The 27,580-nt window shown below is 36.0% G+C and overlaps 1 protein-coding gene and 1 pseudogene across 1 annotated transcript; both read left to right on the forward strand.

The window, feature by feature from the left end:
* The first annotated feature begins 10,136 nt into the window (after nt 1–10,136).
* On the forward strand, nt 10,137–21,927 carry LOC149543729 (C4-beta,C20-epoxidase-like). The gene is made up of 4 exons (XM_089795831.1): nt 10,137–10,525; nt 10,606–10,933; nt 11,016–11,255; nt 21,556–21,927. The coding sequence occupies exons 1-4, from the start codon at nt 10,137–10,139 to the stop codon at nt 21,925–21,927; spliced, it is 1,329 nt and encodes a 442-aa protein (XP_089651957.1).
* A 118-nt stretch (nt 21,928–22,045) lies between these two features.
* LOC149543730 (C4-beta,C20-epoxidase pseudogene) lies at nt 22,046–22,793 on the forward strand (annotated as a pseudogene).
* The last annotated feature ends 4,787 nt before the right edge of the window (nt 22,794–27,580 follow it).

Consider the following 27,580-nt stretch of genomic DNA (forward strand, 5'->3'; position numbering starts at 1 on the left):
TTCTAATATTTTGTAATGTTTTTCCTAATATTTTCTAATGTCTTTTCTAATTTGTTTCTAATAACACTAGTATTTTTCTAAAATTTTTTTGAAATGTTATACTAATATTTCTCTAATATTCTAGGTTAACATTTTTTAAATATTTTTTAATATTTTTCTAATATTGTAGACTAATTCTCTTTAATATTTTGCAATGCTTTTCTAATATTTTTCCTTATATTTAACTAATAACATTAATATTTTCTAAATTTGTTATCTAATGCTATACTAATATTTTTTAATATTCTAGACAAATGTTTTTTTCTAATATTTTCTAATGATTTTCTAATTTTTCTAATGTATTTTATAATATATAATTAACTAATAAAAATACTAAATTAAAATTAAATATTCTTTGAAAACTTAAAAAACATTAGAAGAAAAATTCAAATAATCACATATAAACATACCCAAAATAGCACAACGACCAAAAATTGCAGGAAAAAGATGTAGTTTGCTAAGCACTCAGACACATTCACTTGAATGTCCAAAATAAATTTATGGTGTCATAAAAATGAAAGTGAAAATGAAAAATGCCAATAGTGGCATGTTGTGACAGTTAAGTTGTTGTGTTGTTATCCTTGCCATCAAGGTTCAAATCTAATGGGGATGAGGTCCCCCGTTTGTGGCCTCACTGGTTCATAGCTCCAACTCAAAAGTGTTTATGCCTCTTTAAAAAAAATAAAGAAAGTGAAAATGAAAAATGGTAAATTTAAAGAAAAAATATTAAATTTATAATGTTTGTGCAAACCCTTATAATGCTTATGTTCATGCAAAGATACCCATTTCTTTTAACATATGTTCACATGAACCTATATATGGGGGATGTTCACGTGAATATTATAGATATATTTATGTTAACATATCTAAATAGGAATTTGGAAATTAGCATCTATTTCTGAATTTGTTGGTGCCACAAAAGTGGCACCCACTATTGTAGGATCACCCTTTAGCAACTTGTCTATTCTCATAAACACCAACAGTGTGAGAAATATCATACTTAACAATATTCCAAAACTCCTAAAAAAATACATGGGGAATCCCATCTGGGCCCATTGCATTAAATTAGTTCATACTAAACACATTTTTTCTCACCTCCGCTTCTATAAGCTTGTCAATCAAGGCCTTGTTCATATGTTCATCAACAATCGGGTTCATGATCCTTAAAATATCCTCCTTAGTGTTAATACTAATTTTATTTGGTGGGGGGTTGTAGATCTTCTAAAAGTATGTAGAGGCCAAATCCTCTATCCCATCATCTTTTGATATTTTCTAACCATTATTGTCTACCAATAGACTAATGGTGTTCATCTTTTTCCTCTTTGATGGAAAAAGGTTGTGTTCCTAATGCCCTCCTCTAGGCATTGCTCTCTAGATTGTTGCTTCTAGAATTTTTCCTCCCGTTCTAACAAAACTTTCCATATAGTCCAAAATTACTTCTCTACATTTTCATGTTCTAGAGAAGAATTACCACAAGCTAGATTGTCTTGGAGAGACTCTAACTTCTTGTCAACCATCTTTTTTTCCTTAAAGATGTTTCCAAATGATGATTTGCTCCATCCTCCAACATCTTTGAGGATCATTTCAAGTTTCCTAGCAATGTGAAACATTACAAAACTTTGGATAGGAATGGTTCACAATCAAGGAATATTCTCTTTGAACTTCAAGTGTGAGTGGGACATTATCTCGTATCTAAAAGGAGTTATCCTATTTGTTTGGTTCTAGTTCAATGAGAATAACAACATACAGTAGTCAGAGATGGTCCTCCGGTAAGTAGTTAAGGAGGTATGTAGGAGAATGTCCTAGCCTACCAAGATAAGAACATAATCAAGCCTAACCTAAGTCAAGTTATTTCCTAGTGTGTTATTCAACTAGGTGAAAGGGTTCCTTGATGATCAATATCTATTAGATCATTCCTCCCCAAGAGGCCAACTATGTCATACATAATCTAAGAGAAGTCCTCCAATGCACCCATTTTCTCTGAGGGATATAGGGGCGAGTTAAAGTTCCTTATACACATTATGTTCTCATGCCACATTCAGTTGAAATTTTTTTTTCCCTTTTCACAAACCAAAAGCCATCCACTATGGGTATTGTGGTCATAGAAGTTAAACATGTTGTATTATAAGTTTTAGAGGTGAAAACATCCATCATAAAAATGGGGGCTTAGGATAATTTATCTGCCAAAAGCTGTGTCCAGGTTCCAAAGAATCAAAATGCCTCCTAAAGAACCTGTTGCAATACTATAAGAGAAGTTAGCTTCTTTCCATAGATAGTTAGCCACTCTAGAGAATGCACGATCCATCATATTTTCTTCTTGCAAAAGAATCATGCCAACATTTAGTTCCATTATCTCCTGTATAACTTCATATTTCTTCTTGGGGCTATTAAAGCCCCTCACATTCTAGGATACTATCTTTGTCTTCTATGTGTTTAAATCTTAGTAAGGATCTTCTACTTCCCATCTGTTATATCTTTTGGTGTCTCATTTTGTCAAAGGTTCTTAGTTTGAAGTCTACCTAATTTCATCATCCTCCCAACATTAGTAGTTGGGGATCATTGTTGAGTATTTATTGAAGATTGATTATTGAAGTTTGTTTGTGACATTTAATTAGAAGAAATATGTGTAATATTGTAATGTAAAATATTTAAGTAAAAGCTCATATGTACATATCATGAAATGAAAAGCTATGTAAAATGGGTAAGCAGTATCTCTAGGAGCAACAAAAGGAAATGTGAACATATTGTATTATTTTGAAAGATGAATGAGGTTATGATGATGCCATGACATCTTATATATTTTTTTATTTAGATGAATGTGTGGTGAATAAAATAATCGTGTACTCTTCATAATGATATAAAAAAACTATGATATGGTTTACATGTGTAGTTGATCATTTAAATCTATTTCAGTTATTTTTTATTGCATGTTAATCATATATATTTGATAATATGGATTATGGTATTTGGTCTTTATTTGTAAATGAATATTAGGATAGATAATAACTCAAACGAGAAGTAGGCATTAAACTAATAAATCATTTGATTTAAGTAGTAAGAATAAAATGTTAGAAAGAAAATTATGTAATTTTGTTTAAAGATGACATTGGGGAAACTCTTAGGACCATTACATATATAAGATATAGTAAGTAAAAGAAATTTAAAAAAAATTATTGGCCAAACTTTGTACTAGTTCTCTATCAAGGAATTACACAATCTCCTTCACAATTGAGCTTCATCACTTCCACAATTAGTTCAATGGAAACAAAAAAACTTAAACTCCCAATCATGACATTTCCCTTATGCTATAAGTTAGCAGATTAGAATAAAAGTGGCAATTGAAACTTCTCATAGCATGAATGTAACATCTATGCCCAACATTTTGGAAGCAGTTCCAAATTTCAGTATTCTATATCAATTGACAATATTTTTTGAGTTCCACTTTCTTCAAGGGCCCAACCATTATTTTTACCTTACCCAATTCTTGTGTATCATCCTAAATTTTGACCACCTTCTTGAAAAATGCAGGTACATACCAAGAGTCTACAAGATTTCTCCTTTCTCCTTTCTTAGATTATTTTCACTTAACTATGAAACTTCAAGAATAACACTCTCATATAAGATATTGGATTGAGAGAAAATACACTCAAAGTAAATGATTATTATGACACCCGACTTTAAAAGAGTTTCCTTGTGTTTATTGATATGACTTATCACCTTGCTAGTTGAACTCCATATTTTCTCACAAAATATGGTAGTAAATTTAATCAAAATTAACTCATATGTTTGAGATTTCTTCCATGTATTATATCTCTAAAGTAGTTGAATTCTAAATCTATGATAAATACAACCATAAGTAGTTTTGGATTTCTCTAAATATAGTGGATGTTTAGATTTGGTAAAGATTCTTCCTTTTAAGATATCCTTTGTTAGTTTAGTGTCTTTAGTAAATATTTGATCAAGCAATAAATTGAGAGAGCCCTTATCTTTATATTTCTTGTCAACCTTTTAAATTAACCTATAGAAGGGCTTATTGATAATAGAATTATGACGACTATTCTGGATACCATATATGTGTCTTTTTTGGACCTTCACAGATAGAATATAAGTGTAGCTCATCTTCTCCAACATACTCCCTTTACAATTTTGACTATGTATCATTTAACAAAATTATTTTTAAGCCCTTCAGGCAATCTATGCAATTTACCTACTTCCCTTTTGAATAGTCCAACCCCCAATTCGCCAAAGAATCAACAACTCTATTACCTTCTCTAAGTATATGTTGATTTTTTACATTATTGAAAGTAATCGGCCTTCTCCTGCAATCTAACCATTATACTTAGGATTTTCCAAGGACATCTAGCTTTTCGTTGAAGGATATCAGTAATGAACTTAGATTTTACTTTTTCCATTATATTGTTCTCTTGCCCATAATTCTAGAGTGTTTTGATTCCTTACTACATAACCGAACCTTCAACATAGTTATTAGAGTTCACTCCAATATTCTTACTAAAACCCACTATCATTTCCCCTTCATTGTTTCTCACTAAATGAAATGTCCCTTTTCTGATTTTGTATGATATTTCCAACCTTTAATCAGATCTTTAAGATCAAACAACTAATATCCCAAAGATCCACCAAATTCCTCAAGAAACCCCAAATCAGGTATGCTGAAAATAGTGCTAAAGGCTTCACAACTTCACAAATTATTAATAAATCTGAAAATGGGAATTTTTACAAAACTTTCAGCAGCATAACAGCCTACAAATTGACATTTCCAGATCCGTATAGCCTTTACACAACAGCTCAAAAATGTAGGACCAAAACTATGCTCATCGGGCTCCCGAAATAGCACAAAATATGCCCGAAAACACCACAAAAACACTAATAATCTATCTCAGAAGTTTAATCACGTCCCAATATATATATTCAGCACTATTTTAACATTTAAAAGTCTGATATACAGCAGCAACCCAAACTGATATGAAATACTCAACTATAAACACCAAACTCATACAAAAAACACACCCGAAAACCCACAAATCTGCACTGTTCAACACAAAGGCAAACTCTGTATGAGCATGCACATGGAATGGCTTCAAACTCCCGTCCTTAGCCTTCCTGGAAACCTGCAAACTCCCGTTCTTGGGTCTCCCTAGAAACCTGCAAACTCCCGTTCTTGGGTCTCCTTCTCCACAGGTTTGGCAGCCTCTGAAGAATAACAAAGAAATCAGCAAAATCAAGTTCTGGAATGAGCCCAAAATGCCTCCAAAACCCTTTAAAAGAGGGCATAACTGTAACTCACGTCCAAGAGAGGCTAATGAAAGATATTTTAATAATAATTTTCATTTATTAGTCCAACGGTTTCCAAAGATTAACCCCCTTTTTCCGAAACTTCACTTTCTTGGGCCTGCCTACCTTAGCAAAGATTATTATTTTTTTAATTATTTGAAAAGGGGACATGACAAGTCCTCCCCTCCCAAACATTGCTTGTCCTCAAGCAATGGCTGAACAATAAACCAATCAATCCACCTGGATCCCAAATGTAGTCATGAACTATACTACTACCAATTAACACAGGCTCCTGCAATATCCTTTGCAATATGACCAAGAGGAATCCATAATCAAACTGACAATTATAGCTCAACCAAACTCCAAAATCACCACTACCATAGTCAAAAACCCATGAGACACAAACTCTTAGAACATCAGAATCCAAGTAAAGTGGACAAATCAAACTACCAACACAGTAAATACCATCAACGCATCCCACTGGCCTATACGGAATGTACAATCCAACTCTGCAACAATGGTGAATGCTCTCGAATGAAACTGTACCAAGTATGGAGAATCCACACACTGTACAACTCCTGCAGTCAACACAACTCTGCAAATCACCGGCCACTATCTCATAACCATAACTCTCATGCACTGCTGATGGTGAAAAAACATTACAAGATAAAGAGTAAGAAATGGAATCCAAACCAAATTTGTCTGCCATCAACTCCTTGGCACAAGGATCAAATGCTAACTGATGTACATACCCTGCAATATAATGTTGATAAAAAAAACCAACCTCAGTCAACAGCTCACCATGAAGAAGTGATACAACCCACTGTGACTGATCACCAGCTAAGTCAAGAGATGTCATAGCCAAAGGAGTAGAATCAATAACAACACCTGCTAAAGCATCACTCCAAAACTCCTGCTCTAAGTCATGTATTATCAACCTGTCAATTGCAGGACCTATCATCATATCATGCCCATCACAACTCTCATCCTGAGGCATCAAACTCAAAGTGTAATGCCGATAGAATGCACCAATCTCAGTCAGTGGCTCAGACTGCAATCCAGATGTAACTAACTGCAATCGATCATTAACCAAGTTGGAACTGACTACTACCTCTGAAGACATTGCGAAGGGAGTAGTATTACTAGTAGGAACCATGCCAACTATCAGCTCACCAACATCACACATGGTCTTTGATACAACATCTCTAGTCTTCGTGCCATTAGTACTAGAGGTCACCACCATGTCAGGCATACCACAAAAATCTGCTACAGCACCCAACTCAATTGAACCTGACTCTAGTGGGAATGAACCTGATATGCCAATGTTAGTATCAAGGATGGATGCATCCCCATCTCCACTGTCTCTAACAATCTCGGCCATGGACATCTTCGGATCACCAAATACCACAGTTTGTGACTGTATAGAATCAGGTAAAGACTGTAGTTGCTCTAACTCCATGGTCACCTTAGCCAAATGAAACTGTGACTCCTTGAGAGCCAACTGTGTACTCTCAAGAATCTTAGAAGTCACCACAAGCTGCTCAGTAAGCTCACTCACCTCATCTTCCTTGGCCAACAATGCATCATATGCTGTACTGCCCCACTTCATAAGATAATCTCTGTCGGCTACCAACTGCATATAATCCTTTCTCAGAATCTGGATAGCCTCCCATAAAGAGTGGAACTCTGTCAAGGAAAGATAACTGCCTCCCTGCTCATCACTAGTAGGAGAACCCCATCCATAAACTACTAACAACTGACGAGCAGCATCGAAATGCTGCCAAGTGATAGCAATGTCTTGGTCACTAACTCTCAACTGATTAGACATATGATGGCACTGGCTTGACTGTCTCCTACAAACCTCCTCTGATGCACTATCTAAAGGAGTATCCTCAAAGTTACTAGTCTCTAGAGTATTACCATCCATATCATGTGAATCAAATCTAAAGATCATATCAACATACAGAGTATCAAAAACATTAGCATTGCTGTCCAACTCTTCTATACCCAAGGAAACTAAGTCTTCAAAACTGCCCACTGCATCCTTCTGGATGTCATCAATGCCAATATGATCCTGGGACTCATCTATACACACTGCCAAATATGAAATATCATCAACATATTCCAGCAAGTATGGCCGACTGGATATATGAACAAAGCCCAACATTGGTGTATAAAAACTAATACCAACATCAGACAAGATACTGGCACAAGAAAAGACAACACCGTGTAATCTGCTAATCAAATCTATGATAGCACCCAAACAAACACTGCTACCAAAAAGTGTTAAAGATCTCCAGTCAACTGAATCCCAAATGCCAATATAACAATCTCGAGTCCATATCTGTAAACTAGAATTAGCTGGTAACTCAAGCAAAATCCTGACTTGAGTAATATGACCAATACCAACTAACTCCACATACCTGTCATGATGAGATAATGTAGTGACAATACTGTCTTCACTCACCTTCAGCTGGAGGGATAAATCATGTGAAGTACTACTAGCCTCAACCTCATGTGATGAAGCATCTAACTGTGCCTGGTACTCTCTCTCAGAAAAGTCATGAATGCTCAATGTCTACTCATCTACACCAGGTATCTCACCATCATGCAGAACAACATCCTCATAATCCTCATCTAAACCCACTACACTGTAGTCACTGCCTGTTGTAATTATACCGTCCTGAATACTTGTGGCATCACCCTTTGACGACCTGTAAACAATTGTCTCAATTTGAGTATCAAGTTGACCATTACTATCAATCTGTGCAATATCCTTTCCCACCACCTCTCGTGGAAGAGTAGAATTTGAGACCTCTACCTGGCTATCAGCTAGTTTCTCAAACTCCTCATGCAAGTTCTTGGGAATTGTGTCATCTGTCCTGTGAGAAAATTTGCGAAATAGAAATCCAGTCAACTTATCCACCTTAGCTGGGTCAGATAACATGTCATTCATTATACGGTGGTGCTCAACCAACTGTTTAGACATGTCATGGCTTATTTTCATAAGTTTATCTCGAATGTCTAAATAACCATCCTTTCTACTATTTTGACTCTGGCTATCAATTGTCCAAGATCGTTCCCTCTGAGGCTCTGTACTATACCTGTCCATTCTGGATAAAGTAGAGTGTAACCCCAATAGGATATAATTTCTTCAAACACCAAGAACTAACATGCAAATGATTAGAAGTAGCATGAAACCATATATTTGGACATGCAACTGATTAGAAGCAACATGCAACCACCAAATTATGACATGCAAGATCTGGGTAGTTGTCAAAACTGACATGCAAGATCTGGGTAGTTGTCAAAACTGACCTGCAACTTCTACAAACCCTCAGGCTGGCAAGATCATGGCTCTGATACCACTGAAATGTCCCTTTTCTGATTTTGTATGATATTTCCAACCTTTAATCAGATCTTTAAGATCAAACAACTAATATCCCAAAGATCCACCAAATTCCTCAAGAAACCCCAAATCGGGTATGCTGAAAATAGTTCTAAAGGCTTCACAACTTCACAAATTATTAATAAATCTGAAAATGGAAATTTTTACAAAACTTTCAGCAGCATAATAGCCTACAAATTGACATTTCCAGATCCGTATAGCCTTTACACAACAGCTCAAAAATGTAGGACCACAACTATGCTCATCGGGCTCCCGAAATAGCACAAAATATGCTCGGAAACACCACAAAAACACTAATAATCTATCTCAGAAGTTTAATCACGTCCCAATATATATATTCAGCACTATTTTAATATTTAAAAGTCTGATATACAGCAGCAACCCAAACTGATATGAAATACTCAACTATAAACACCAAACTCATACAAAAAACACACCCGAAAATCCACAAATCTGCACTGTTCAACACAAAGGCAAACTCTGTATGAGCATGCACATGGAATGGCTTCAAACTCCCGTCCTTACCCTTCCTGAAAACCTGCAAACTCCCGTTCTTGGGTCTCCCTGGAAACCTGCAAACTCCCGTTCTTGGGTCTCCTTCTCCACAGGTTTGGCAGCCTCTGAAGAATAACAAAGAAATCAGCAAAATCAAGTTCTGGAATGAGCCCAAAATGCCTCCAAAACCCTTTAAAAGAGGGCATAACTGTAACTCACGTCCAACAGAGGCTAATGAAAGATATTTTAATAATAATTTTCATTTATTAGTCCAACGGTTTCCAAAGATTAACCCCCTTTTTCCGAAACTTCACTTTCTTGGGTCTGCCTGCCTTAGCAAAGATTATTATTTTTTTAATTATTTGAAAAGGGGACATGACACTAAACATCTCATAACTGAACTTCAAGAATTTCCCTTAGAACTACCGTACTCATTGCATTTCACGATTGTTTGTTTTACATTATACAAAATATAGAAAGCTTACCGACCCTTAGAACTACCGTACTCATTGCATTTCACGATTGTTTGTTTTACATTATACAAAATATAGAAAGCTTACCGACCCATGAAAAATCTTATTAAAACAATCTCTTCTATCAACAAATGTAAACAAATAAATAAATATATTTAACCCATTCCAATAATTTTCATTACAGGCCACATATACTAAAATAAACCTTATATTGGTAAACACATCTCTCGGACGCAATAAACAATCCAACTTCAGCCATGGTCTTTGATACTTACATTTCATATACATCCCACCTACCTTGGCAGGTAGTTGACTCGGAATCGTTCATTCGGCTTGTCTTCATCGATTCACCAGATTCCAAACGACACAAGGGGTTATACCTGACCACCTTTTTAAGAAGATCTCATCGACTAATTTGCTCATGCACCATGTCTTCAGAAATGCAAAATCATGTTGATCTGCCCATCATTGATATTTCTCGATTTGAGTTCAATTTCGAAAGCAGGGAAGAATTAAATGAGCTTCAGAAGAATCCCTTGCTTGCCGCAGTAACCAGTGCCTGCGAAGAATGGGGATTCTTCCTTATTGTGAATCATGGTGTTTCAATGGATCTGCTCCTACAAGTGGAGTCTCTGGCACGGGAATTATGTTCACTGCCTGCAGAGATAAAAGAAACGGGCGCAACCTCCAACCCTGCAGAAAGTTACTCTAGTAGAGAGTGTACCGAGAGCTTCGCCTTCATGAATATGCCTCACTCCGATTCTTTGGAAAAAATGTGTGAGAGGATATGGCCAGATGAAGGCAACCCAAAGTTCTGGTATGCTTTACAACTTTTACCATTCATTTAATACTCTAATGCATAGAACATAACATCTAGCTTTGATTGTTGCTGTTCAGTGAGGCATTTCGATTTTATACCTCTTCCATGGCTGAGCTTGCGCGCAAGATAACAATAATCATTGTTTCCAGCCTGGGGTTGGACGTGAAGAGTTTCTACAATGTTGATTTCAATAAATGCACAGCCACCATGCGTATAAACTGTTACTCCCCTCGTGGAAAGTCAATGGAGGAAGAGATCCTCGCACCTCATACTGACATTGGGTGTTTTACCATTCTCAACCAAGACAACGAAGGAGGGCTGCAGGTTAGATCAAAACAAGGGAAGTGGTTCGACGTCAAGCCTTTCCCTAACTCATTTGTTGTCAATGTTGCCGATTCTCTTAAGGTCGGTGCTTTTCATATATTTAAATTAACCCTAATATATTAATATGAGCGCACATACTAACATGAACGAAATGAATTGGCAGGCATGGACCAACGGCAGGTACAGAAGTGCTGAACATCGAGTAGTTTACAAAGGGTGGAGAAATCGTATAGGAGTGCCGTACTTTGTTTACTTCCCGGATGTTAAACAAATTTATGCTCCTGAGGAGCTTGTGGGCGATGGCGATCCACGCCATTACAAACCTTTCATCTTTTCGGAATTCAAAAGGAGCTTTGTTGAAAATTACAAGTCCAAGAAAGAAAAACCCTACGAATTCCTTGATGTATACGCAGGCCTATGATTCATTAGTTAATCTTTGCATGTGTCATAAATAATCATCTTGTCGGGAGAGTTAGTCAACCTTGACGGATTCCTCTAGATGAGTGCAAAATACTTTCGTTATTATTGGTGTGTTCGTTGACATCATAGTTGTAATAGTTAAGGGTATGTAAACGTAATAATAAATATTATGGACTCTCTTTCTTATTTAATCGTTATCAACAAAAATATTTATTATATTTGTGTTCTAATAGAATATTACAATTTCATAATATCATAGAAGAATTTCATAATATTATAGAAGGTTTGATTAAGCTTTAATCGGTTTTTAATCTGCTAAGATAAAGGTAATTTTTTAATTCTATTTGAAAATGCGTATAATAAAAACTATTTATTTTTCAATAATTTTTTTTAATTTTCTCAAATTATAAAGTACACTTCATAGATATATACTTTAAATCAAGAGAATCATGTCATTCAATATCTCAATGTCCATGTTGCTCAACTCTTAGGGCCCGTTTGCTTCTTGTTATAGGAATTGGAAATTAGAATAGAGAATGAGAATGGGAATGGGAATGGGATTTGAGAATGGGATTTGAATATTGCAATTCCAAACCCGTTTGGTTTGCCTAGAATTTGATTTGCTAATCATGTGTTTGGTTGTATAAATTTAGAATTGGAATAAGGTTAAGTTTATTGAGTTCTTGTTGCCCAGATATCAAAATTGCCTCAATTCCTGCCTTTTTGAGCTATGATAATTTTTTGAATATGCCTCATTTTAAGCATTAAAATGGCCACTTTCCCTCGGAACTTTTTAGAAATTTTTCCCTTCAAATATCTTTGGCTTGTTCCCAGCTCTTTTGAGCACTTTGAATTTTTTAAAATTTGGTTCCCGAGTCAAAATTTCTCACAAGTTAATGGAAGGAACCAAAATATGCATTTTCAACCAAATCATTAACCATTAACCTTTAAAAAGGTTAACGTTCAGGATCCAGAATGCGTATTTCGAATCATTAACCTTAATCTCTTAACTTTTAAAAAGGTTAAGGTTCAGGGTCGAAAACACATGTTTCACTTTGAAATCTTAACCTCTCCATCAAAAAGAGGTTAAGATAAATTTCTAAAACACATATTTTCCACCCAATCATTAACCTTAACCTCTCATCAAAAAAAAAGTGTGAGTTAAGATAAACTTCTAGAAAATATTTTTTTGAAACAGTTATTAACTTTTCACTTGATAAAAGTAAAGGAAATGAATGGTAGAGACAATGGGTATAATGCAGAGTCATAGAAAAGGTGTCCAACGTTTTATAAAGCTCTCAAATCGTTGATTCCAAATATATTGATTAGATTCCACTATGTAATGGTGCTTTGGCAAGAGACATAAGACAAATAGATCTAGCATGATAATTATCAAACAAAGGAACTTAACTTCCAGCCTGCAGCACATTGAATGGTATTATTAAATAACTTTCAAATGAATTGAATTCACTATGTGAAGAAAGTTTGGAGTTTGTGGCATCTTGATCATACATGAAGCAAAAGACACAATAATTTCTTGATAAAATAACTATTGATTGACCCAATCATAAATAGAATGCGTGGACTATTAGACTAGTAATTCATCCAAGCTTTCCAACTCACATGAACAGAAGATCATAGATGATGCATGGGAGCTTTTTGGCAAAGGGCCTGCACAATGGCAGTCAATATGGAGATTCTGAAAAGGTAGAAGATGATGCAGGAACCGCGATTTCAGTTTCTAGCTTGCGCACTTGGAGATCACAGACTTCATACATTGCAAATAACGCTTAACAACGAATAACTTGTAAGGAATGCATAGGCATGAAAAATCATTGGTCACACATATATTAACATTCAAGTCTTCCACAATCGATGTTGAGCATCATTCTATTCATGTAAATATCAACAGAATATGCTAGCCTTCAAACTAAGTCAAAGAACGTGAATTGTGCGATGAAAAGCTCCCAACCTAGAGTATGAAAACATGGGCATTGCACATTATTTGTTTGAAAAAATACCTAAAAGTACTGGAGTGATGAATAGTAAATCCGACCCATATCCTGTTACAAATAACAAAGGCATAGAAAGAAACGACATTGATCTAATAGAATCGGTAACAGAGAAGCTTATTAGTGGTCAACCAAGTCACCTGTTGTTGGTCATTTTTCATGAGACCTTCTGTTCTATGGATTGTGAAAAATGATGGAATAAACATGGTCAACATATGGCTTTCAAAGGCCACACCACTTTGCACTAGGATTGGGAAATGAGAATCGTTCTACTATATCTGACCTTCTACCCAATTGCCCCAGTAGATTTGATTACAATGCATCTTCATCTTATTTGGAAAGTCTTAAGTTGTGGAGCGTCTCCTTGAAACAACTACCAACTTGTAATCCCTTTAGAAAACTTCATACATCGGAAGTGATTGATGTTTGTGCACAAGACACTGCTCTTTATAATATGTTTCTTACATGTCTGATGCTGAAGAACCTTGTTAGATTGTGGTGACTGATCAGGAAAGTACTGTGCATACTTCATAAATAGTGGGGTTCAGGGCATTAGCCCAAAATTTTTTTTTGGGCAGTAGCCGACATATTATGGCCGACATATGGCCGACATGTTATAACCCTAAAGCGGTTTAATACTTGTATAAAAGGGCTTAGGGTTGGGTATTTTTCATAATGTTGTGATACGAAATTGGTTCTTGCGGCGGTATTGAGATGTAAGGGATTACGGATTGTAATTAGGTTGTAATCACTGGATTGTAATAAGATCGGACTTGTTGTTTGGTGGACGTAGCCCAGGGATTGGGTGAACCACGTTAAATCTTGGTGCCTTGTGTTCATTTCTGTGTGTTCTATTATTTTCTGTTATTGGTTATATTTGCATGTAGTTTTTTATTTCTGTCCGTGGTTTATCCTAACAAACCTGGCTCTACTTGGTTGTGATGGTGCCAAGCTAGTGGACATTGATTTAAAGCATTTTGAAAAATGCAGGCTTGATTTTTATGGTATAGGAGATTTCTTTCTCAACATAACTGGTCCTAAACTTCAAGTTTTTGAGGTTCAAGGGGCAGCTTGGATACGATTAAGGGGGAAATCATTTGTTACGGTAGCTCTCAATAGCTAATAATGCTGATCAAAGTGGGGAAATGTGATTGACTATGTTGATCTTTTCTATCAAATTCCTACATAGAGTGTGCCATGGAAATCATCAAAGTTCAAAGGGAAGTCCAAAGTGAGAAATCAATATACAGTTAAGGCATTAAGGAATTATGTAAGGATATGACCATACAAAGTGAAATGTTAAAATTGAGAACAAAAAATAATGCTAAATTTGATTCTTCTTCAGAATTCCAAGATCAAAAGGAGAAGATCCGATGGTTACCATCAAGATCAACCATTCAATGTTCTTTTCAAAATGTTTATCTCTAGAACCACTCTGGTTATTTTTAGTGAGGTTAATTAACCTTACCTAAACTATGTATTTTGGAGGTAGTTATTAACCACAAAGAGGTAGTTCTTAACCTCCATGTCTATATATGGAGTCATTTTTGGCTTTGTAAAGGGCTTTTTGGACTTTAGAAAAAGGGAACACTATGGTAAAATTTTGATCAGAAGATAATATTTGGAAAGTGTGTACAAATTTTGTCTTTGTAATAAAAAATTTCTCTCATGTTCTTGGTGCAAGAAAATAAAGGAATGTGCAATTTAAGTTCTCTTCTTCTGAATCTAAATTGGTAAAAATGTTGATTTTCTTTGTAGTGAGCATTCTCACAGTATTGTGTAGATGTTTATGAATCTTTGGATCAGCATTGTGCTAGTAATAGTTCTCAAGTGTAGATCTTGATTGTTATTATGAGTAATTTTAAGCTAGTCCAAGAAAGCTTTGAAGTCATGTGGTACATTCATCATCAATGACTTTCTATTTATCTTTTAAAGTTTCATTTCATCTTTATTTGATAAATTTTAAAATTATATCATACAAGGGAGCTGCCCCTCTAAATGTAGAGGAAGGCTGCATATCGAGGACCTATCCAAATGTTGTGAACGGTTTGCCACATACACTTAGTTGGATTATTTTTACAGTGACAAATTTATTTACCAATAGTGCTCAGAGGTTCATTATGATTTGGTGTTGTGTCCTCCATTAAGCTTATTGAACAAGTGTTAGACGCAAATTCTTTGACTGAATCCTTGTTCTTATTTCAACAATCAAGGCATGGGGAAACCCATCGAATCCATTCAGCCGAATTGGTATTTTTAGATGTTGAACCACCTCTACCATGGCCTGTTGATCGATTATAATTTTTTCTATGATTGCTGTTATCATGTTCAGGATTCGTGCGGGGCACCAAGAGTCGCAAGGGTGAGCTCCAACATCACATTGAAAAAAAAAATAATAATTCACAATGAATGTGAAGTTTCATTCTTAGAAATTGAAAAGAAAAATGTCCAAACTTAAATGCCAATCAAATTTTCACTTGACAGGTCCCCAATCTGTTCAAGGTTTCTCCATCGAACAAAATGAAAGGTAAATTGAGATATTTCTTTGCAACCCAAATCTACTTTAAACTAAACAAAGCTCCAAAATAGAAATTTCTTGAAAATGGCCCTATCCTTATACCTTTCAGATCAGTGAGGAGAAAGAATAGAAATAAATATGGTAAGAAAGAGAGGAAGTTCCTGAGCATTTCTGCAAAGCCTTTTGGAGTGTCCATGTCTGAGTCACAAAATAGAAAACAACCACCACTATATTGATCTACAACTTTGCTTTCAGCGTTTCATGTAAGATCAGTCCAAGAAGACATTGTTGCCCAACAAACCAAAAGAGTTATGACGAGCAAAATCAGCTGAGATCCCTGTAAACCGCCAATGCCCAATGTACAAAAACTCATAACAATGTCATGACATAGTATGCTGATCGGTTGCCTCACCAAGAAAGTAGTAATTAATGTCCAACCGTGGCGAGAGCAAAAACATCTTTACTAATGGCACGCATTTGGTAGGGTGCATAAACTGGAAAGGATCTTGATCAAGCGGCAGGCCATGACAAATGAATGAAATTGTCGTTCCGCACTCCAAAATTTTCCACTCAAAATACAATCAATACATTCGGTAATGGCAGACAGATAGTTGTGTGAAACTCAAGTTTGAGCAAATATCGTGCCTCTCTCAGCAATATGAACCGCAGACCTTTCAAAAAACAATATAATTTGGAAAAGTAAAATTGAGAATAGGAATGGCCTATTCCAATAACATGATTTTTTTAGAATGGACATATAATCATTTTAGAGGCAAAAATGGAATATGTATTCCTATTCCTATCTCTGATTTAGCACACCAAATAAAAAATAAAAAACATATTTGATTTTCATATTCCTATTCAGGTTGTATTCCAACAACCAAATAGGTCCTTACCATTATGAACAATTCTTGATATACTCCTACAATTAAGAAAAAGTAGTGTCTAAAATGAAACTCACACATACATAAGAAAGATTTAATATTTTTTTTGCTATAAGTGTATCCTTTATTGTTAACAACTCTCAAGAAAACATGTCCATATTTAAAAAGAAATATAATAGTCAGTTATAATCACTATTGTACATGTACAATAGAAAACTAATTTGCATACCAACCAATCCTTCTAAAATCAGCCCACATATTCTATTGTGGCCCTAAAAAGCTGCCTCAAGCAATAACCTAATAGATAACATTGTATTCAACATAAGGTAAGAGGTTGTGCATTAGTATAGATGTTATTTTATCATGTTAGATTTAGGATATGAATTCCTTTGATAACCTAATGACTAATATATAGTCACCTTCCTAATTGATGTTGGGTTCAGGACATCCAAGAAGGTAATTATACTATGTGTATTGTTAACACTCACCAAAAAATCAAATTACATCTATCTAGCAGCTAGTTGACAATGCATTTGAGACTGTTGTGCCCATATTATAAGGAGGTGTAAATATGATGTATTAGCCTTTTAAAAAAGATTTACAACCTATTTATACTAAACATAAAGAAGGATTGATTATTAAATGAGGTAGTAATTTGATCCATGGTGAAAAGTCCTAGAATATGAACTATCATCTAATTGAATGTTTGATGTTGAGGACCACACTAAGTAGTTATTCATTCTAGTTAGTCATTTCTTTTTGGCATATGGGAAGTTTCTTATTATGATTGCAAGGGGGTAGCAGAATTGAACCTATAAAAACTAACTACTATGACTTGAATATATATCAAGTAACAATTACCCAAACCATCAAAAACTTAGGAAGATATTAATAGATAAAAGTATCACAACTATTAATAGTATTATCACTCTAAAAATAGTCCATCCAACTAGTGTAAACAAAGATTTGTATTCCTCTATTTCCACATAATAGGATTATTTTTTTAATCTTTTTTCAAAGGGTAGAAAAAAACCCGTCGTAGTCCAACATAAAAAAAACATTGTCACAATTTTCCCTCTTTGAAAAATAGAAAACTATTTAATGATATTGATCATCTCTCATATTGTCTGAGACTCTTGATGTCCTTCATCCATTCATCATCATCCACATCCTTCTAATTAGTGTTCATAATTTCTTCATACAAATATACCTTCAATTTATTTTTTCATTGACAAAAATGCATCTTACATTTGTGCATGATACCTTCCACTAGCCCAAAGATCTAGATAAGAATAGAATTTAGGTCATATGTACTAACCATGTGTCAAACAAATTATTCCAAGCTATTGATCCAATTTAGGAGGGTATCGACGTAGCCTATTAGTTTATTATTAATAGTGTACCAAATATCTTTCCCTTTAGGACTATCAATTTCTTTACCAATCTCTTTAGCATATGGGAAATTTACACATCATACTTTAATTCCTTACTATTCCCCTAGTTATCTATAATTTTCATAGATTTCTGCTCATTAGTTTCTTCTATATCCTCTTTTCAATTTTCAAGCCCTCATATTCTATGTCCTCTGAAGTGTCATTTTTCATTCTTTCCTCCATGTCTTTATCCTCAACCAAGTACTTACATATCAATACCAATACTATTTTTCTTGAGGTTGTTTTTTTTACTTTCCTTTATAGACATAATTTGTTTAGAGGGGACCTTGTGTTTACCCCATGTATTGTGAAGAAAATATTCCACAAAGGATATAAGGTGAGGGTTGTTTATAGTGCAAAATATATTTGTAGGTTTTGACACTTTCTTCCATTTAGATGTGTGGTTGTAGTTTTCCATCAATGGTAAAATTCTAAAGAGATTGATTCTCACAAAGATTTAAGCAAGATTTTCCTAATATGGGTAAATGAGACATCTACCAGTCGAAATTGCACATATAAAAATATTCTATTAAATAATATAAATAAGACCTTGGTGAAGGGGAGGGATCTCACAATTTATAATAATATTACAAAGAGATGAAAATAAGTAAAATAGAAAATAAATACTTTCACCATGGTAGATGTATTTGAGAATTGGAAAATGGTATCCATGGTACAGAATGTATAAATCCCTTATTTTAATTTACTTCATGTCATAAAAATAAAGAAGAGAATAAGAAGAAGGGGTGGAGGATCTGGCATAACCATTTCAAGAAGTAACCATGACCAATTAGCCCCCCCACCCCCCTACCAACCCTTGCCCCCACCCTCCCTTCTGAAAGGTTTTTTTTTTTTTTTTTTTTTTTGTATAGTCCACATCTCCATTACACGCAACACTATCACAATTGCTCTAGAAACTAGTCAAATCGGTAATGTGATCAAACATCAAATATCTTTTGGCCTTTTTCAAAGAATTCAAAAACATGAGGAACGGGGTATTGTTAAACTTGCTCATGTGTAGGATGTAGTTAGAATGCCTAGATTTCATAGAATACTATAGGCATCCACTTTCTTCAAAGGCTCCAACATGATCTGACATTTGAAAGCTTCATTATACTTAATTATTCAAAATAAAGAGGCTTATTCTCTTTTTCAAAAATCTTTTTTCTTAATAGCACACAAAACCTATTAGGACCATTACATATATAAGATATAGTAAGTGAAAGAAATTTTTAAAAAAAATTATTGGCCAAACATTGTACTACTTCTTTGTCAAGAAATTACACAATCTCCTTCACCATTGAGCTTCATCACTTCCACAATTAGTTCACTGGAAACAAAAAAAATTAAAATCCCAATCGTGACATTTCCCTTATGCTATAAGTTAGAGGATTAGAAGAAAAGAGGCAATTGAAACCTCTCATAGCCTGAATGTAACATATATGCCCAACATTTTGGAAGTAGTTCCAAATCTCAACATTCTACATCAATTGACAACATTTCCTGATTCAATATTAGGAAGTCCCAGTGCTTCACCCCTATGAGCATCACCTAGATCCAACGAGTGCTAGGTGTTCCATTTATTCTCATGAGAGATGGACTCATGTTGAACCACTACTCATGAAACATGGGTCAATGAGTTTGACTCAAAAATCACATAGTTAAATCCTAATAGCAATATCACAATTTCAATTGATGTGGAAATTATCTCCTACTTATCAATTGATAAGCTTAATGGGCTTTCTAAAGAATGGTGCATAAGGCACAACACTTGGTGGAGGTTTTGCAAATCAAGTGGCAAGCTTTCGTTTTAATGATGGAGGAAACTTTGTAGTTAAGTGCACTAAGGCTAGAGTAGTACTAGGATGGGTGACCTCCCATGAAGTCCCTATCCTTCACCACTATGAGCATCACCTAGATCCAATGAGTGCTAAGTGCTATATTTATTCTCATGAGAGATGGATTCATGTTGAATCACTATTCATGAAACATGGGTCAATGAGTTTGACTCAAAAATCACATAGTTAAATCCTGATAGAAATATCACAACATTTCCTGAGTTCCACTTTCTTCAGGAGCCCAACCATAATTTTTACCTTACCTAATTCTTGTATATCATCCTGAATTTTGATCTTCTTCTTAACAATTTCAGCTACAAAAAAAGAGTCTACAAGATTTCTCTTTTTTCATTTCTCAGATTATTGTCACTTAACTATGAAACTTCAAGGATAGCACACTCATATAAGATATTGGACTAAGAAAAAATAGGCTCAAAGTAAATGATTATTATGATGCCCCAATTTAAAAGTGTTTCCTTGTGTTTATTAATGTGACTCATCACCTTGCTAGCTGAACTCCATATTTTCTCGCAAAATATGGTAGTAAATTTAATCAAAATTAACTCATACTTTTGAGCTTTCTTCCATGTACTATATCTCTGAAGGAGTTGAATACTAAATCTATGATAAATACGACCATAAGTAGTTTTGGATTTCTGAAAATATAGTCAATGTTTAGATTTGGTAAAGATTCTTCCTTTTAAGATATCCCTTCTAAGTTTATTGTCTTTACTAAATATTTTAACAAGTAATAAATTGTCAGAGCCCTTATCTTTATATTTCTTGTCAACCTTTTAAATTAAGCTATAAAAGAACTTATTGATAATAGAATTATGACTAATGTTTTGGATACCATATATGTGCCATTTTTTGCCCCTTCAGAGATAGAATATAAGTGTAACTCATCTTCTCCAACATACTCCCTTTATCATTTTGACTATGTATCATTTAACAAAATAAAATTTAAGCCCTTCAGGTAATCTTGCAATTTACCTACTTCCCTTTTGAATAGTCCAATCCCCAATTTGCATTATTGAAAGTAATCAGCCTTCTCCTGAAGTCTTCGATTATACTTAGGATTTTCCAAGGACATGTAGCCTTTCATTGAAGCATATCAGTAATTGGCTTAGAATTTGTTTCCATTATAATGTTCTCTTGCCCATAATCCTCGAGAGTTTTGATTCCTTTCTACAAAACTAGACCTTCAACATATTTATTATTAGAATTCAGTCCAATATTCTTACCAAAACTCACTATCATTTCCCTTCATTATTTCTCACTGAACCTCGTATAACTGAACTTCCAAAATTTCCCTTAGAACAACCCTTATTACATTTCACGATTGTTAGTTTTACATTATACAAAATATAGAAAGCTTACCGACCCATGAAAAATCTTATTAAAACAATCTCTTCTATCAACAAATGTAAACAAATAAATAAATATATTTAAGCCATTCCAATAATTATCATTACAGGCCACATATACTAAAATAAACCTTATATTGGTAAACATATCTCTCGGGCGCAATAAACAATCCAACTTCAGCCATGGTCTTTGATACTTACATTTCATATATATCCCACCTATCTTGGCAGGTAGTTGACTCGGAATCGTTCATTCGTCTTGTCTTCATCGATTCACCAGATTCCAAACGACAAAAGGTGTTATACCTGACCACCTTTTTAAGAAGATCTCATCGAGTAATTTGCTCGTCCACCATGTCTTCAGAAATGCAAAATCATGTTGATCTGCCCATCATTGATATTTCTCGATTTGAGTTCAATTTCGAAAGCAGGGAAGAATTAAATGAGCTTCAGAAGAATCCCTTGCTTGCCGCAGTAACCAGTGCCTGCGAAGAATGGGGATTCTTCCTTATTGTGAATCATGGTGTTTCAATGGATCTGCTCCTACAAGTGGAGTCTCTGGCACGGGAATTATGTTCACTGCCTGCAGAGATAAAAGAATAGGGCGCAACCTCCAACCCTGCAGAAAGTTACTCTAGTAGAGAGTGTACAGAGAGCTTCGCCTTCATGAATATGCCTCACTCCGATTCTTTGGAAAAAATGTGTGAGAGGATATGGCCAGATGAAGGCAACCCAAAGCTCTGGTATGCTTTACAATTTTTACCATTCAACATCTAGCTTTGATCGATTGTTGCTGTTCAGTGAGGCATTTCGATTTTATACCTCTTCCATGGCTGAGCTTGCGCGCAAGATAACAATAATCATTGTTTCCAGCCTGGGGTTGGACGTGAAGAGTTTCTACAATGTTGATTTCAATAAATGCACAGCCACCATGCGTATAAACTGTTACTCCCCTCGTGGAAAGTCAATGGAGGAAGAGATCCTCGCACCTCATACAGACATTGGGTGTTTTACCATTCTCAACCAAGACAACAAAGGAGGGCTGCAGGTTAGATCAAAGCAAGGGAAGTGGTTCGACGTCAAGCCTTTCCCCAACTCATTTGTTGTCAATTTTGCCGATTCTCTTAAGGTCTGAGCTTTTCATATATTTCAATTAACCCTAATATATTAATATGAGCGCACATAATAACATCAACGAAATGAATTGGCAGGCATGGACCAACGGCAGGTACAGAAGTGTTGAACATCGAGTAGTTGAGAAAGGGTGGAGAAGTCGTGTAGGAGTGCCCTACTTTGTTTACTTCCCGGATGTTAAACAAGTTTATGCTCCTGAGGAGCTTGTGGACGATGGCGATCCACGCCATTACAAGCCTTTCATCTTTTCGGAATTCAAAAGGAGCTTTGTGGAAAATTACAAATCCAAGAAAGAAAAACCCTACGAATTCCTCGATGTATACGCAGGCCTATGATTCATTAGTTATCTTTGCATGTGTCATAAATAATCATCTTGTTAGGAGAGTTCGTCAAGCTTGATGGATTTCTTTAATGAGTACAAAGTACTTTCGTTATTATTTGATGAATAGTGATCTTTTCTATTAATAAGATATATATAGTTTACAATTTACTAAAAAGAGGTTGAGGGAAACAAGATCACCTCATGAAAGAGTTCAAATGGCTGAAGCCAGACTAAAAACATGGCTGCAACTAGAATCAGAAACTATTCATCAAAAAATATATATAAGGCAACCTTAGGCTACCAAAGCAGTGTCAGCTAAGGGTGGTGGATCATCTTTATCTTGAAAACCCCAATCATCTTTAGGATTGGGGGGCAAGCTAGGAGTAGTCTAGCCATCGTCACTAGTAGCAGCAACAGTGGCAGCCTCCACATCTTTAACCTCTGGCCGTGGAGGAGAAATTGCCAGGTCCAGGCGAGGCCACTTCCCTGAGTGCATACGATGAAAACCAAGAGGAGAAGTCGTGGACCAACCAGTACCACCATAGGGTGGGGAAGCTGAGCGGTGCCTCCATCCGCCATCACCACCACTAGGAGAGTGGCAACAGGAAGCCTAGGAGCATGGGGTATGCGAGTGGCGGCCAAAGGAGTGGCGCCAAGGACAACGGCTGTGGGGAGTTAAGGTCTCTATTGAGGCATCAAGAGGAACTCTGGCAACAGTATAAGGAGGATTGCCCTAGTGATTGAGCAACTCCTACAAGTGAGCAACTTCGAGTGCAACTTTATTAGCTTGCACCTAAATCTACATAATTACATTATTACAAATGCATGCCTTAGTATACATAGCAATGTTAACATCCAAAAAATTGTGTGTGAAAAGAACATCATTCCTATCTTTCCACAGAGAAATAAGATCTCTAGCCTGAAGGTATGCCAAATTTGGGTGAACTTTTGAGGAAATTTAAGAGAGTCACCTAGTAAAATCATATGCCAAGCGAAAGACTCAGGTCTAAATGTCTTGAAAAAATCATGAATCCAGTGCCAATAATTCTGAGCACACTTGTAGAACCAGAAAATATGCAAGAATGATTATGGTTGTCCAAAAAAGGGGCATCTAGGGTTAGGAATCCTAATGTGTTTGAGCTGAGGCCCTAGGGGAAGGCCTTGGAAGGCCAGGCACCAAGTAAAATGTGCAATCTTGGGTTCAATTATAGCATTCTATATGGTGTCAAAGCATTTTCTCCATTGAGAAAGAGAAGATTGCAAATGTCATCTGTGGTTTAACATATCCACCATGGGAAGATGAGGTAAAAGCCATCTATAACCCAAACTTGGCTTGTAATTAGAAAAAGGAGTGGCAAGAAACCAGCTGCAATCAAGCCACTAAGGGTGAATAGACTAAATCCCCACTTTATGAACTAAGTGAACAAGGATGGAAGAAAGCAGAAGGTCAAAAGTATGTCAATCTAAATGGACAAGGTAGTACTATACTTGCATATCTTCCCGAGTGCTGAAACTCATGGTGACCCATGAAAAGATGTCCTTAGGAGTTTTGATGCCACATTTGAAACAATGCAAAGCACTAGCCCCCTGAGTCTTGGCAAGGGGAGTACTCTAAATGTAAAAAAGGGAGACCACCATATGTTATGCTAATTCAAGGAGAGGCCATTGCGGAGTTCATCTCCAGCCCATCGAAGCCAGGGCTTAACAACCTCCCAGGCTTTCTAGATGCTCTTGATGACAAAGGAGCTCTGAATGACCACAGGCTCATGCATAATGAGAAGGGTTTGGAAACCAATCCCCTTCCAAGCAGGCCTGTTGACAGGGAAGCGGGAAGAAATGCAGTGCTGAACTAGAATCTTCCAAGCTTCATCTCCTAAGAGAGCTGCAATAATCCATTTTGCACAAAGAGAAAGGCCTTATCTCCAAGTGGAAAGCAAGCCAAGACCACTAGACTCTTTTGGGAGACAACAAAAATCCCAAGCCACTTTGTGAAAGACATGGTGATAAAAAACCAGAAACCTAGAGAAAATCCCTGAGCAATCTTTCCAACTTCATGTAAGAAGTTTTGGATGGAGCCCAATACGCATGAGTGGCCGCAAGAATCTTAGAGAAAATCAAAAATTTTCCTACGAGGGAGAGTGGCTTCATGATCTAGTAGTCAAGTTTTTTGCTAATCTTAGCTAGCACAACATTCCAAAGTTCCACAAGCAACACCTAGAATGTAAAAGGAATGCCAAGAAAGTGAAAGATTTCTTCATGAGCAACCCATTTTCACTCAAATTGGCTAAGCCAAGGTGGAGCTAGAAGAAAGGACTGGCGGAAGCAGAGCATTTTATGCCATTGAATGGAAAAACTAGAAGCTTGACAAAAGGTGTCCAGGCAACTTAAAGCATTATTGATGTTTTCTTAATCCTCTAAAAGAGTAAGAAAAGAATCATCAGAAAAGTGTCCATTGACTAATTGGGAGGATATTTCAGGCAAGGAAATGCCATGAACCAATCTTGAGGACACAAAATGCACAAGTAAATATCAAAAACCTTCTGTAGCAAGGACATAAAGTGCAGGAGCTAGCAGACAACCTTGTCTGATGGAATGAAAAAGTCCAAAAGCCTCTGATTGCAAATTGGTGATGGTAATTCAAGCATTAGCATCCCCAAAGAGCATCTCCATGGACTGGAGGAAGTGGGGCCAAAACGCAGAGCCTGGAGCATAGCCAAGATTAAGGGACATTCAATGCGATCATAGACTTTAGCAAAATCTATCTTTAAAAGGATGGCCTTCTGATTGGACTTGCAAGCCCATTCCATTTCCTCCTAGAAAAAAATGATATTATCAAGGATATGTATGGACTTGATGAATCCAGTTTGCTCTGGTCACACAATTAAAGGCAACATGTGCCTGACTTTGAGAGAGAGTGCCTTGGCAATGATCTTGTATGACACATTTAGAAGGGTATTTGGTCTCGAATTACATATATCCTATGGATCACTAGCTTTAGGTATGAATTTGATATTTCCTTTGTTTAGAATGGCTCCTAAGCTTTTAGAGTGATAGGCTTCAAGATAAACTTGGTGCAAATCAGGACCTATATGCTCCCAGAGGTGATTGTAGAATTCACAAGGGAACCCATCATGCCCAGGGGACTTGTCATCTACCATGGAGTACAGACCGCCTCTTTAAGGTCTTAGATGGAAAGAATTTTCTCATAGAAAGTGCATTGCTTAGTTGTTAGATGGTTTAGAGTAATAGAAATACACTTTTTGAGAGCTTCCTCCTAAGCAACCAAATTTCCCTATAAAGCAAACACATTCTCATAGTGATGAACAAATGCTTGTAGGATAGTGGGGACACTAGACGAAACAACATTTCCTTGTTTGATTTTTTTAATCCCAAAATTGGTATGATGGGCATGAAGATCCTGAAAAAACTCCTTTGAGGCTTTGTTGCCAACCTCCAACTAGTGGAGATGAGCTTTGATTTGGGCTCCACGAATAGCATAATTATCAACAATTTGTTTGTCATGGCAAAGCTTGGCAAGCTGAATTTGCAAGTACGGATGAGGGCCTTAAAGGCTTTTTTGAGGGCAAGTGTGTTGGCTTCATATGACTATTTACAAAACATAGCCAATTGTCACCCATAAATGTGCAAGAACCAAGCAATTTTCATAATGGCATCATTCCACCATTGAATCCATCACCTTTGAGAATGCAGACGTGGCTCCAAGTTCCAAACAAGTAGGATGTGCAAAATGGTGGAAGCATGCATCAACACAGACATGTTGAGGAAGAACTAAGACTTGGCCACCTTTGGGATAGCTGTTTACCAAGAAATGACAAAATAAATGGGCTAGTGGTCAGATAATGTCACATCTAGTAGGGGAATGATAGGCAAATCTCAATCCTAAAAAAAAGAGAAAAAAGATTGTGTAGTGATCATAGCATGATCAAGGCATTTTAATATGCAGTCAAAGACATCTCGAAAGTTGGACCAATTGTGTTAAACCCCACTATCCTAGTGGCTGTTGGTATTAAGATCAAAAAGGCCTAGTTTATTGTACATGTAATACCAAGCTTGTCTTTCCCCAAGTATCCAGTGAAAAGGTAGAATTTTATACTTTTCAGAGGCCACTTCAACCATATTAAAGTCTCCACACATAACCCAAGTAGCTGGGGGCAAGTTGTTAGCTAACCAAGCTCACATCTAGGATCTTTTCACAACATCATTGGAAGCATAAACATTAATGATTCCAAAAGAATGATTGTTCATGGAAAGAAAAAGCCAAAAACAATTATGCGTAGGATTAGAATCGTACAAAATAATAGAAGAATGAAGGTGAGGTGATAGGAGAGTAACTACACCACCTCAGCCAGCTTTGTGCTAGGAGGAAAACATCACATGGTCTTGCCAAATTATGCAACATGCCAAAGAAAGCATTAAACTAGAAATTTTAACTTCTTGCAGACAAATAAAATCTAAATTACAAAGTCTATGATGGACATCCCGAACATAGTACTTTTGGGGGAGGTCTCTGAGACCTTGAACATTCTATTATAGGAATTTCATGAGAACTCTTTCATATCATCTTCATCCTCAAGAGAGGAGTAACTATTCTGCAAGAAGGTACAAACATGGTTGAAGTCAGATAGAAAACCCTCTAGACTTACAGCCTGATGTTTCACCTCTGGTATCTCTGCACATACAGGAGGATTGCGAGAACATTGTGTCATTGGTGGTGCTATGGAAGAGGTAACAAGAGGATTTTGCACCCCAACCAAGGTAGAAACACTAGCGGCTGCCTTA

The sequence above is a fragment of the Cupressus sempervirens genome, chromosome 8 (genome assembly GCF_028749045.1).
Source record: "Cupressus sempervirens isolate cs-2001-9-10 chromosome 8, ASM2874904v1, whole genome shotgun sequence".
NCBI lineage: Eukaryota > Viridiplantae > Streptophyta > Pinopsida > Cupressales > Cupressaceae > Cupressus > Cupressus sempervirens.

What these genes read in the sequence shown, in the direction of transcription:
- LOC149543729 (XM_089795831.1), top strand. Translation starts at nt 10,137, where the DNA reads ATGTCTTCAGAAATGCAAAATCATGTTGATCTGCCCATCATTGATATT. An exon ending in ATGTTGCCGATTCTCTTAAG is followed by an intron (nt 10,934 to 11,015) that starts GTCGGTGCTTTT and finishes ATGAATTGGCAG; the next exon opens with GCATGGACCAACGGCAGGTA. An exon ending in AACCCTACGAATTCCTTGAT is followed by an intron (nt 11,256 to 21,555) that starts GTATACGCAGGC and finishes CTATCTTGGCAG; the next exon opens with GTAGTTGACTCGGAATCGTT.